The sequence below is a fragment of the Eptesicus fuscus genome, chromosome 20 (assembly GCF_027574615.1).
Source record: "Eptesicus fuscus isolate TK198812 chromosome 20, DD_ASM_mEF_20220401, whole genome shotgun sequence".
Classification (NCBI taxonomy): domain Eukaryota; kingdom Metazoa; phylum Chordata; class Mammalia; order Chiroptera; family Vespertilionidae; genus Eptesicus; species Eptesicus fuscus.
Window position 1 is genome coordinate 48,441,627 of NC_072492.1, and position 13,398 is coordinate 48,455,024.

Sequence of the window (13,398 nt, forward strand, 5' to 3'; positions counted from 1 at the left end):
TAAGCGAAATGTCAGAAAGTAATAAAAATAACCCGCGAGGGCCTGGTGTAGTGCTTGGGAGGCAGCAGGTGCTCCAGGGCATTTGGATGGATGGAGTGTCCACCCTGCCCTCCTGAGTGGGGCCACCTCCCACCCATCCCCACATCCTGTCTCCCTCCCTCCTGCCTGCACCTCCTCCACCTCACCCTCGAGCCTGTGGGTCCTTGGCACAGATGGCCCTGTGTCCTCTTGTCCCCACCCCAGGGCCTGCATGTCTGGAGGACAGCCCAGGTCAGCCTCTCCCTGGAGTCTGCAACCCCCCCCTCCCCCAGCGCCGTCCTCCTCCAGGCCCCACTCCCAGCTTCCTCTGACTTCTGACCCATGACTAGGCCTGAGAGGGGAGAGTGAGCAGCCCCAGGACCTGCAGTGGCTGATTTATGAGCTTGGGCACCCTCTCTCCCCCCCCCCCCCCCGCCCCCCGCCCTGCCAGGCCTCCCCCACAGCTGGAAATTGAGGCCACAGCTCAGCTGTTTGTCCGGAGGCTAAAGCTGCAGGCTCCCAGAGTGGAGTCTGCTCACTCCCAGTTTCAGGAGCCTCAACTTTCCCGGTTTGTTCCCTGAATCTCCTTCAGGGCCTTGGGTCAGGTGGGCACCTGGGAGTTTCCCGACTACCTGCTGTTCCAAAGCGAAGCGGGGCTCCCCGCTCTGCTGTGGCTCCCCCAAAATGTGAAGGCACAAACCTCTCATATCCACCCCTCCCCCTCCCGCAAGTGGCGGCCTTTGTGATGTCCCTAGAAAGTGCTGGTGCTCTGAGTGAGGGCTCTTCTCTGCCTTTTCCCAGTTGGGGTGACACTTGGAATGCCCCCGGATGTGTGTGTCTACCGAGTGGGGTGACCTCTCCATGGTCAGGCCTCAGAGGGAGCCCTGAGTCTGGCCACACAGGGTCCTTTCATATGCAAAGTTGATTGATATTTTTGGTCACTTCCCAAGAAGCCAGAAACTTCGGGGATAACCTCCTTCAGGTCTCGGCTTAGACGCTCTCTTCCCTGTAGGACACCCCCGCACCCCAGAGCGGGCTCCTGGCCCTGCTTCCTTCCCTTTATGGTGTCTCTGCGGTGGGCCTGGGCTCCTGTGTTTCCAAGCACAGACCTTGGTGTCCTGTGGTCAGTGGGTGGCCGCTACTGGAAGCCGGAAGCTGGAGCGCAGATGATCCCCCTCCCCCCCAGGAGGATCCAGAAATAGTTTCCCTCGGATTGGGAGGGCATTCTCCAGTGGGCGGCCAGCTCTCGGGGCCGGTTTCTTCCTGGGAGTAGGTTTCTTCTGACTAGCTTCACTTGGGCCCATGGGGAGGGGGCCTCTCTGAGCGTACCCCACCAGGTCGGGAAGCCTGGGCCAGGGCCGCAGCTACAGAGACCCCAGCAGCCTCGTGGGACAGACCTAGCTCCACCGGGGGTCCCAGGCGTGTGGTGGGAGGGCCCGCACCCCGGACTGCATGCTCCGCGCTCCCCCACCCAGGCTCCTGGCCGCCGAGGCTGGGAGCAGCCTGAGCCGAGTGGCCGAGGCCTGCCCCGAGGTTAGAGGTTAGAGGGCAGCGGCCCAGGTGTGCTGGCTGCCGGAGAGGCTGCTGCCCGGGCCCGCCCTGCCCCCACCTGGCGTGGGAGCCCAGCTGGTCAGCCGGTGCCTTCCCGCCGCCCAGCCGCTGGGGAGAGAGGCTTGTGAAGTTTCCCTTTCTGTTTAGCTGGAGTTTGATGGTTTTTCAGAAATCAGGTTAACAATTAAGCTAATTGGGCCTCCCGTTCCCATAAAGCCTGGATAAATGGCGTCCCCCCCAGCTTCTCGGCTGGGTTTACAAGGCCACAGGTGGCCAGGAGCGGCGCTGGAGCACTACCCAGTCCTGGGCCCTGGGTATGGGGCGCGGTTCCCAGAGGAACCGCACTGCACAGATGGAGCTTGGGGAAGCCGGGATGGCGGAGCTGACCTGGCCCAGGGGCGGCCACCCGCTGGGCTGGGCCTGGCCGGCCGGCCCGGGGACTGGGCTGCGGGTTTGCCTCACCCTGGCGCTCAGCAGCTTGTCCTTCTCCAGGGGCTGCACGCCAAGCAAGATGAGGCGGTTCCTGCGGTCGGGACATGACCCTGCTCGGGAGAGGCTCAAGCGGGACCTCTTCCAGTTCAACAAGGTAAGGAGCGGGAACGGGGAGACACAGCGGGTGCTCAGGTGAGCACGGCGTGAGCAGCCTCCCTCAGGCTGGGGCGCTCGGGCTGCCTTTACTTGATGAAGGTACTTACTGGGCACCGCCCGCACTGCCTCGTGGGAATGGGACTTTGGAAGTGGGGTTTGATTAGAGGGCTTTCCCCAGGAAGGGCAGTGGGGTGCCCAGGAGTTGGGACTCCTTGACCCAAACCTCTCATCGGCTCTGTGACCTCTGCAAATCACCCGGCCTCTTCCAGCCTCAGTTTCCCCACCTGTGGAATGGGGATGAAACAATCCGCCCTGTCTGCCTCCTCACTGGGTTGTTGAGGAGGCTTAGGGACAGGAAAGTTGAAAGGATATCGAAGCCTGCCAGCTGTAATAATGTTCCTGTGACGCCAGGTCCCCTGGGGGCGTGGCCACAGGCCATGGCTGTTCCCACCCTCCTCCAATTGCTGCCTCCAGTGGCCCCCAGAGGCAAAGGCAACTTTTTCTGTAGGCGGGACACGTAATTCCTGGCAGGCTCCAGGCCTGGGTGAGTGGGGAGAGGCACTGCGGGAACTTGCCAGGGTTGGCATTTGACTACCCCAACCCCACACCTGCTCCAGGGCCCCCAAAGCCAGATGACATGTCACCTGAGATCACAGGGAGGGTCCCAGAAACTCCTCAGGGCTCCCCCAAGGGGACAGGTGCCCGAGAAGGCGGGAGCTGTAAACAGGAGCACAGCTGTGGTTTATTGGCTGTGGGGCCACCTAGCAATCTGCAGCTGCTTCGGGGTAATTAGCCCCTCTCACCTCTGCCTTGATCTAGGCCAGGGGGCCTCAAACTTTATAAACAGGGGGCCAGTTCACTGTCCCTCAGACCGCTGGAGGGCCGGACTATAGTTTAAAAAAAAAACTATGAACAAATTCCTATGCACGCTGCACATATCTTATTTTGAAGTAAAAAAAACAAAATGGCAAAAACACCCGCATGTGGCCCTCGGGCCGTAGTTTGAGGACGCCTGGACTAGGCCCTGGGCCTCCATGCCTAGGCTTCCTCTGCCCCAGAGGGTGGGCTGCAGGAAGAGGCGGACTGGGGACCCCTCCAGGGGGTGGTGACGGACAGGGGTCCCCATCAGGCTCCACCACGTAAAGCCGGGTGACCCTGTGCATAGGGCCAGCACAGGCTTGTTACAGGGACACGTGGGATTAGACCGTGTAAGTGTAGACACCGTGTGTTCTTTTCAAAGGCAGCCCCCCCGGGCCTGTGGGAGGTGTGGCTGCCCTCGGCGCTGGCTATGAGGCCACTGGCCTCTGAGAGCCCGGCTTCCCTAAGTGAGCGCCTCCTCCCACTGGCGGAAGGAAACTGTGGGCAGGGCTTTTGGGTCTCGGGGAAATGGGGTGCAGTGTTGGAACTGGGGGATCTCGGGGCCCTTGGGGACCTGCCATTGTTACTCCCCAGGGAGCAGCGCATGGTTGCTGGGTGCCTGTCTCAGAACCTCAGCACCGGCTGGAGGATCCCGGGTGACCCCTATGTGCCTCCATGCCCCCGGTGACGCCAGGATCTCACACCCTGAAAAGGTGGCCAATTTCAGTGGAAACTGGAAAAACAGGCTTAGCAAGGAGGGATGATCCCCCGCCCCAAGTTCCACTGTTCAGCGGGGTGGGGCTGGGGTGCGGCTGGGGTAGAGGAATCATCCCTCCATGTCCCCCAACTGGCAGTCCCCACACCTGGCCACCCTGTCCCCAGGCCTGGTCAGGAAGGGGGAGGGGAGGCTCCTGGAATCCCTTCCTCCTTCCATTCACTTGCAAGAATTGAGCACCTACTGTATATACAGCCCAGGTCTGGGGCTCCGGGAATCTCAGATAAGACCTTTGCCTTCCTGGTGGGAGGGAGGGGGCTGATAGTCTGAAATTCCACGGGCTGGGAGTGGAGAGGAAGAAGGGGAGAATCTGGGCGTGGGGATTCCTCTCTTCTAGGCTCTGGGTGAACGGTGGAGCCTGGAGGGTTGGGATTGGAGGGTGAGGCCACATCCTGGAACATTTGGGAACCTACACGGTTCCACCCATACCAGTCCCTCCCCAGGCTTCCCCCGGGCTGTTGAGTCCAGGAAGGCTGGGACCTGGGAGTCTGGGCCTGACCCAGCAGAGCCCTGGGTAGAGAATGCTCTGGAGGGGCCTGGCACACGGGTGCCATACCAGGGTTTGCCTCGTCCTTGGGACGACTCACAGATGGGTGCTGTTCCCATTGTGCAGGTGAGGAAACTGAGGCCTCCAGGGCTGGCACGTTGTGGAGGGCACTGGCCGGGAATGCGGACCCCCGGCTACATCTGCCAGCCAGCTGTGTGGTTGGTAACTTCACCCCTTGAGCCTCCGTTTGTCCGCCTGTGAAGCCGTGGTCTGTGGTGTGTGGTGGGTCCTCCGCTGTCGGGAAGACACATGAGTCAGCTGGCAGGATCGATGGAGGGGACACAGGGACCCCATGGCACCTCAGTAGAGAGGCAGTGACTCGGAGGGACAGAAGCTCATGTCCTCGAATCCCTCCTGGCCTTTCTTTCCCCGGATGAAACCGACCAGCCGTTTGCTAAGGGTGCCTGGCCCTTCCTGCCCGGCCCCTCCTCCACCCGGGCCCTGGACAGACCGTGTGCCTGCCTGGCTGCCCCGTCCAGGGCCAGGCTGTTTTGTCTTGGCTTTTTCATGGCTGGGCCCCTGGTGTCAGGTGACAGCCACACCGGGCAGGCCAGGTTGCTGCCACCGCCAGGAATCTGAGCTGACCACACCCGGTCTGGGGCAGTGCCGCCCCGCCACCCTGGTGTGCCCCCGCTGGCCCCGGCAGCCCTCCTTCCCATCACCCCACGCTCTGGGGACTCCCCAGCCCTCAGTCTTGGACAGGTCCCCCCTTGCCCAGGGCAGGGTGAAGGACCCCCATGCTCTCTGACCAAGAGCCTTTGCCATCTCCCTTCCGGGAGCCTGGCCCGGGGCCCGGAGCCGGCGGGAGGCGGGCGGGCTTTCTCCCCGCGCCGGGCTAGTGTTGCGCTAGTGTTGCCGTTTGGCGGCTCCTGCAGATCTCTCCTTTCCCAACTCCGTCAAAGGAGTTCATTGTTCTCTCCTCCCTCGGCAGAGGTCACCTGAGCCAGGAGCAGGGTGGGGGCAGGTGGGCTGGACGCTGAGCTCAGGGGGTAGGGGAGGTTGGCTGCCAGGCATTGGCCCTCCTTCCAGCTTGAACCTGAGTGGGAGAAGCTGGGAGAAGCTGGGGTCCGGAGCTTGGAGGGCCGTCCTGGAATCCGTGCCTGCTGTCCCACCCCCCTCTGCCCCGCAGGCCATCTACCCTCCCTGCTCCGGGACCTGGAGGGAAGGTTGCTGCTCGTGGGCAACTTGCGTGTCCAGTGGGAAGCTGAGTCTTAAAAGGCTGTTGGGAGGGTCAGGGAGGGACAGCCAAGGAGTGGGCAGGGCACCTGAGGTTGAGGGGACAGCAGGACACAGGCCAGAGGGGCCTTCACCCGCCCTGCTCCCGCTCCCAGCTTCCCGCTCTGCCCTGTCACCTCCCTTTACTGAGCTTGATCCTCTCCCCAAATCCAAGTCCCTTCCTGATTCCTAACACAACCCTCCCCCACCACCACCACCTCTCATACCTGCCCAGGGGCCCACACCTCCTTGCCTAGCCCAGGTCTCTGCAGCAGGACTAGCTTTGCCTCATTCACGGATTTGGGGGCCTTATTCGCATGTTGAATTGGCACTGCCACGGCTCCTCCCCTCCCTGGGACCAGGGGAATCCCGTCACCACACTATTCTCATTTGAACCCACTCTCTTGGCCCCTGGCCAAGTAGGGTCATTGTGAAATTTCCCTTATTTGTGTTTTTTTTTTAATATATATTTTTTTATTTCAGAGAGGAAGGGAGAGGGAGAGAGAGATAGAAACATCAATGATGAGGGAGAATCATTGGCCAGCTGCCTCCTACACGCCCCACACTGGGGATGGATCCTGCAACCCGGGCATGTGCCCTGATCGGGAATCGAACCTGTGACGTCCTGGTTCATAGGTTAACACTCAACCACTGAGCCACACCGGCCAGGCCCCTTATTTGTTCTTCAGGGAGCCTTGGTCCCCCCAGAGTTGTCAACTTAGAGAAGACCCCTGAGGGAGACAGGGGACGAGGAGAGCCTGGGAAGGACGCTGGCCTCAGTGGCAGGGCCTGTGTGCTCTGTGGGGTGAGCTGAGCCTTCCGGCCGCCGCAGGTGGTCTTCTTAAGGTTCATTGTATTCGGGCCAAGGTCAACCCTGGCATTGTCCCATTTATCGGATGTGAAATGAGGCTCAGAGAGGCCGAGTGGCTTGCCCAAGTCCACACGCCTTCTAGTGGCAGAGGCGGGTTCAGAGCTTAGTGGGCCCGACTCGGTCCCTGTCTGTCTAGGTCGGCTTATGGAATAGAGGGTAGGGAGGGGTAGCACAGTGACCCCAGGACCCTAAAGGACATGCGGAATCGGTAGGAGTGATTGAATGGTGGGCCCCACGTTTGTGTCCCTCAGGGTTAGGAAAAGGAGACCGCTCCGCAGTAGGAGGGACCGGGAGGTCCCGGAGCACTGCCCGCCGGGGAGTCAGCCTGTGTTCTCAGGGCTGCGAGCCTGACCGGAAGCTGCAGGCTGCCTTCTCCGGCGGGACTACCTGCCCGCGGCCTGAGGCGGCCTCGTGTAGGGCAGCTCTGGTCCCAAGAGGAAAACACTAAGAGCCACATGTGTGATTTGAAAGATTCTAGAAGGCCCACCACAAAATTCTTTTAACAAGTGGAATTCATTTTGATGATAAATTCTGTTTAGCCCACTTTATTCCAGATGCTGTTTCAGTATAAATTAATGAGACTTTTAGAAAGTCTTTGAAATCCCAGGTGTGTTTTACCCTCACAGCACATCTCAGTTTGGACATTAAATTTTCTTTGGAAATATGTGGTCTGGATTTAGAGCTAGAAGATTTACAGTTGAAAAAGGAGACCCAGCCCGGCCGGCGTGGCTCAGTGGTTGAGCACTGACCTATGAACCAGGAGGTCAGGGTTCAATTCCCAGTCAGGGCACATGCCCGGTTGCAGGCTCGATCCCCAGTGTGGGGTGTGCAGGAGGCAGCTGATCCATGATGCTCTCTCATCATGGATGTTTCTATCTCCCTCTCCCTTCCTCTCTGAAATCCATTAAAAAATATATATATTTTTAAAGAAGATCCAAAGCGTGGTCTGCCCGACTCCAGCCCCTGTCGCTTTGAAACTCAAGAACATTCCTACAAAGTTTTCTAGTAACTGAAGTGAGCGTCCGTTCTGAAATGCAAGTTAGTTAAAATAGAATAAAATTAAGAACTCTGCCCCTTGGTGGCTCTAGCCACCTTGCAAGTGCTCAGTGTCGCCTTGTGACTGTGACTGTCGCACTGGGTACCGCCGGGCGCAGGCCGCCTACTGGCCACCAGGCTCCTGCAGGACGTTGCCCGCGGAGTCCTCCAAACCCCAGCGGCTTTGCCCGAGCTGCTGCTGCCGCCGTGGTTCTGGGAGAATGCTCCCGTCCCAGGAGCGTCTTCCCGAGCTCTGGCTGCGGCCTAGTGGGGGCCCCTGGGGAAGCTGGTCCCCACACCCCTCCTTTTCCTGGGAAATGTTTGCATTCCAGACACTCACTATCTCCCCAAGGCTCCTCCAGGCTCTGCATTTTTTACATAGCTGAACGGGACCTGGGCGGCCAGGGGGCTCCTGCTGGGTCGCTGCTGCCCTCCCAGCCATTTTCAGGGCAAAGAGCCAGGCCTGAGGACGCCTCCCACACCTGGGTGTCCCCAGAAAGGCCCTTTGAAGCTGCTCCCTGGCCTGTCCCCAGCATGGGGCCTCCGACCATGGACCACGGGACTGGACAGCAGGCGGGCAGCCGTTGAGTTTGCTAAGTTACCATTCAGCTGTCAGCAGGGCTTACCTGTCTCTCTGTTCCCCTGAGGCCTGACTGGGTAGCCACCCGAAGCCCAGAGCAGAACCCTGGGCCGAGGGAGAGCGGCCTTTTCCTGCAGGGCCGTCTCCGTGGTTTCAACCGGAAGAAATAACTAGACTTGGAAGCAGGTGCTGCCTCCCTCTGCCTGCTGTCATCTAGGTCTGCAGGGTCAGTGTCCCCTGCGAGGGAGGTGAGGGTAGGCTTAGCTGATAGAGAAACAACAGAAGCCTTCCCGGAGATGGTTTGTCCGAGTCAATCTGTAGGGTTTCTATCCGTCCCTTTAAATCCTGGAACTCCATCCCTGGCGCCTCTGCCTGCGGGAATGCTCAGAGCTGCAGGCGAAGATGGGAGTCCAGGAGGGGCCATAGGTCAAGTGGCAATTGCAGAACCTCTAGAAACAAAGAATGTTTAACAACAGAGGCCTGGTGAGTTAGGCACCTCCACAGCGGATGTTCTTCATTCGCTGTTGGGTCATTTCAGTGCTTGGACAACCTGGGCTGGCCTCAGGGGGAAACGGGCTACGGGGCTCCTCGGTACAGGGGTATCAGGTGGTATGGCCCCAACTAGGCCTCTGTGGGTTTAGTTTTAATATTACTTTACTGATTTCAAAGAGGGAGAGAGAGAGAGAGAGAAACATCAATGATGAGAGAGAATCATTGATCACTGTCTCCTGCACGCCCCATGCTGGGGATCGAGCCCGCAACCCGAGGATATGCCCTTGACCGGAATTGAACCCAGGACCCTTCAGTCTGCAGGCTGACGCTCTATCCACTGAGCCAAACCGGCTAGGGCAGGTCTCTGTGTTTTAAGGCATGACACACGCATCACTCACAAGCACGGGAGACAGACACACACAGATGTTAGGGAGGTTTACTCCCGGTTGTAGGAATGCAGGTTATTTTTGTTTAATGTGTATTCTGTCCTGAGACATGAGCAAGAGCATGTGCCTGCACCAGCACCTGGGAGCTTCCTCTCTGGGAAGACGGAGAGCTCCCCGCGCTAGGAGGGCCCTGGGCAGAGCAGACATCAGGGCTGGGCGAGCCTGGACAGTCAGGGCTGGGAAGGGCCACCGTGGCTTCTTTCGGACCCCAGTGCCAGGCCCCCAAAGCTTCCTGCACCCCCCGTAGGAGGGCTGGGGTTGCCCACAGTACACCTGGTGGAGGAACAGAGTTCCTGGAGACCAAGAGGCCAGTGTGTGTGTCAGGGAGAATGAGCTCCCGGGGATGGATGGTCAGGTGGCCGAGGACAGGGTCAGACATGGGCCAAGGGGGGGGGGGGGCGCACGGAATGGTCCACACATGGGTGTCTGGGTGGGAGCCTGAAAGGGACTCGGTGCCCCTTCCTGCTGGGGTGGCTCTGTGCTGCGGCTTCTTGGACGTGTCTGTAGGCCCGTGTGGCTGTCATTGCAGACGGTGGAGCATGGCTTTCCGCACCAGCCCAGCGCCCTCGGCTACAGCCCCTCCCTGCGCATCCTGGCCATCGGCACCCGCTCCGGAGCCGTCAAGCTGTATCCTTTCTGTGCTCCCAGCCCTCCCCCCCCTCCACCCTGGGAAGCCCTGGAAGGGGCGAGGACCCCCGCCCTCCAAGAAAGAGACAAAGCAAGTTGGGGTGGCCCTTCTTATTCAGGGGTGTCCCAAATAGCCTCCCAGGAGTCAGCCCTGAACGCAGTCCGAGGAGGCAGGTGGTGGGCCAAGCTTTTCCCAGTGGGAGTCAGTGGACTGGCCCCGGGCTCTTTGCAAACCAGAGAGCAGTGCCGGGAGCCGCTCTTCCAGGTTCTCCACCCCGCACGCGCCCCACGCACGCATACACACACACACACACACACACACACGCACGCACGTGCACCAGAGAGAGTAAAGTGGACTCCCGATTGGCAGGGACGGCCCGCCCTGGCTGAGGCTGGGTAGGTTCCGGTTGGGTTGTCTTTTGTCCGAAGCCTTAGCTCTGGGCCCTTTCAGAGGCAGCTGTGGGTCCAGTTCAGAGGGTCGCTGCTCAGCCAGGCCGTCTGGGCTACAAACCTCGGCACACTCCTGCCCCATCTAACCTGAACCCCCAGGGTGAGCCCCCAGGACGAGCCCTCAGGGTGAGCCAGCGCCCTCTCTGCCGCAGCAGAGGCGGGAAGGCTGGGTGCCTGCAGCCACGGGGCTGGGCTGGAGGTGGTGTAAACACAGCAGGGCAGGGGCGCAGTCCCACTGCTGGCTCAGCCCTCCCTCGGCCGGTTAATCATTGCCAGGCCATGGCCATATCCTGGTGACCAATCCCCTTGCCCAGACTCCTGGTCACAGCTCTTGGGGTTGGGCCCACAGGGGTACCCGCAGCTTCTCACAGGTGCCACCAAGTGGCAGCTGATGGGTCTGTTGCAGCTCAGGTTGCAGGGTAGGGGTGAGGTGGGAGGTGGCGCTGAGCAGCCTACGTTGCCAAGGGGTCACCCCTACAGTCACCCCCACCTGCCTGGCTGGGAAAGCTCTCCCTGGTCGGCTGTTCCGTCCCTTAGGGATCAGGTCACTGGCCAGGGCCCGCCTCTTCCTCCCAGGCCTGCTGTCTGGGGAAAGGGCGAGCCACCGTCTGCTACACGCCTTGCCACGGGGGCCCAGTCCCCGCTCCCGGGCAGGCGAGGGGTGGCGTCTGCCTTCTGGAGGTTTTCCTGAGCCTGCCGCTCCCAGCTACGGCGCCCCAGGGGTGGAGTTCATGGGGCTGCACAGGGAGAACAACGCCGTGGTGCAGATCTACTTCCTGCCTGGCCAGGTGAGGGCCCCTCGCGCCCTTCTTACTCCCACATCTTCAGAAGGAGACAAGATCTGGGTGTGGTGCTGATGGGAGGACCTGGGACCACCACCCCTCCCCCTAAGAGTAGGGGGCCTTTGGGTTTGGGGCTCTCTGAGACCGCCCTGGTGTGTAAAGGCCACACGAATGCCGGCGCTCCCGGGTCAGTGAGACAGCACGCTCCTGCCCGTCCCCTCCCTAGTGCCAGCTGGTCACCCTGCTGGACGACAACAGCCTGCACCTGTGGAGCCTGAAGGTCAAAGGCGGGGTGTCCGAGCTGCAGGAAGACGAGAGTTTCACGCTGCGGGGCCCCCCAGGGTAAGGATTCGGCCCCCTCGCTCTCCCAGCCCCAGGGTGGGATCACCCTTCGAAGGTCCTAGGAGCCCTTGGGGGTCCTAGCAGGCGTCTGAGCCCACACGCTCCACCCAAAGGTGCTCTGGGTGGAGTGGGCAGGGATGCGCAGGAGGCTCCCGGGGGGTCTCTGCCTCCTGGGCAGACTCCGCCATCTGCTTCCTGTCTCGGCAGAACGTAGCCGATATCTTAGTCCCGGCCCGAGACTCTGGACTCTGTTAAAAAAGACCGCACAGCCCGCTTTCCTAGGAATGGCCTTCCCCGGGTAGGGAGGGACGCCAGGGTCAGAAGCCCACACGTGGGGGCCCTGCCCGGGCAGCGGCCAGCTCACAGGTAGCTGTTCCCCTCTCAGGGCTCCCCCCAGCGCCACACAGATCACCGTGGTCCTGCCACACTCCTCCTCCAAGACGCTCTACCTGGGCACCGAGAGTGGCAGCGTGTTCGTGGTGCAGGCCCCGGGCTTCCGCACGCTGGAGGACCGGACCATCAGCTCGGACGCCGTGCTGCAGCGGTGAGCGCGGGCCCCGTTGTTAGAACCCGTCCCCCTGACTTGGGCGTGACCCTCACCCTTTGGTCCCGGGAATGTGTCAGGAGCTTATCACCTCTCTCCTGGGGAGTCTGTGCGGACGGGAGGAGAAGCTCAGCTGCTCACCTGTCCCCCAAATGGAGATGCTTAGAATGTATCAGCTCTGAGCCTCTTTGCCCCGGTGCCATGTATTTCACAACCCCTGGGCTCCGCAGGGGGCAGACGCGACACACACCGCCCCACGCCCGCCGGGCAGCTTCTGCCCGTGCTTGTGCCTTTGCGTCTGTGTGGGTTTCCGTTCGCACGCAGGCCCCGTGGCCAGAGGTCCTGACAGCCACGCCCGGGGTGCTGAGATCGGTCCAGCAGCTGTGCTCCAAAGCTTTGGTGTGGCGTCCACAACAGAGGGCGGCGGATCGGTGGGGTCCGGTGTGGGTCAAGAGGGGAGCAGATGAGGGTTGCAGCAGGAGAACATCCTGCCGTTCTGAGGGGGAGGGGGAGGCTCGGGTGTGATACTCTCTCGAAGGAGCGGTCTGAGGGAGGTCCCCGGGGGCGAGTGGCATCAACCCTGCCGCACAGCTTCCTTTGATAGTATTCTTTTTTTCTCTCTCTTTTTCTTTTTGATATTGTTTCTTCTCTGTATTTTCCAAGGTGGCGTAATTCTCACATTGCTTACTTTTCAGTGAAGGGAAAATGTTTAATTGTATAAGTAGTAGATCATTATAGAACCCTTCCAACACTGAGCCGTTACAGATAAGGACACAGGGAGTTGACCGCCCACTCCCGTTTCCAGAGGCTGGTGCTCGCAGGGCTTCTGTAGGGCACTGGGACGTGGGCTGTGCATAGGCACGGAGGGCTGTGGTTTGGGCGTAGAAATGCCCTCCGGGTCCAGGCTGTTTTCATTTCCTGCTGACCATCTCTTGGTCCCATGCCTGCCACCTCCTGGCCTCCTGTTGGCTGCAGCAGCTCCCGACTTCACAGCAGCATTCCAGGCCCAGAGACGGAGGGGAGAGAGAGGGTCAAGGCTCAAGGCCAGGCCAGCTAATAGAGAGCTTTGTTCTGTGGGTCTTAAGAACTTACTTTGGTGAAATACCACCTCCTTGCAGAAATGCACTCACTGTGAATGTGCAGGTTAGTGGATTGTAAAGGAAGCATCCCTACAGCCGCCCCCGGGCAGGGAAAGAGAGCCCGCCGCCTCCCCGTGCCCTCCCGGTATGGGCTCCCTTCCCCCCGCCCACCACACCGATGTTTCTAGAAACCACTTCGCTGCCCTTCCTTATCGCTGTGCTGCCGGCATCTACATCCTAGCAGAGCATCCTCTCTCCCCGGGATGATGTGATCCCGCAGCTTCCCGTGCTGCACGTTCAGTGCCCGCGGCCACGTGGGGTGCCGGGGGCAGCTGTGCCCGGGGTGCACGTCGGTGTGGGCTAACGGTGCTCCCCTCGCCCAGGCTGCCCGAGGAGGCCCGCCAGCGGCGGGTGTTTGAGATGGTGGAGGCCCTGCAGGAACACCCTCGAGACCCCAGCCAGGTCCTCATCGGCTACAGCCGGGGCCTCGTCGTCATCTGGGACCTGCGGGCCAGCCGCATGCTCTGCCATTTCCTCAGCAGCCAGGTAGGTGGTGCCTGGACGGGGCTCTCCCAGACCCCCTTGTCACATACAGCCC

General features: G+C 60.8%; 1 protein-coding gene across 5 annotated transcripts in view; it reads left to right on the forward strand.

Annotated features, from left to right (window-relative positions):
• LLGL2 (LLGL scribble cell polarity complex component 2) overlaps positions 1–13,398 on the forward strand; it is a 30,436-nt gene that overhangs the window by 8,399 nt on the left and 8,639 nt on the right. For all 5 annotated transcript variants that reach the window (XM_028130561.2, XM_028130558.2, XM_054709558.1 and 2 more), the window contains exons 2-7: positions 2,062–2,155; positions 9,506–9,603; positions 10,760–10,841; positions 11,062–11,177; positions 11,563–11,721; positions 13,184–13,346. In XM_028130561.2, coding sequence (XP_027986362.2) covers positions 2,081–2,155; positions 9,506–9,603; positions 10,760–10,841; positions 11,062–11,177; positions 11,563–11,721; positions 13,184–13,346 — 693 coding nt within the window. In that variant the 5' untranslated portion in view covers positions 2,062–2,080. The remainder of the gene's footprint in view (positions 1–2,061; positions 2,156–9,505; positions 9,604–10,759; positions 10,842–11,061; positions 11,178–11,562; positions 11,722–13,183; positions 13,347–13,398) is intronic.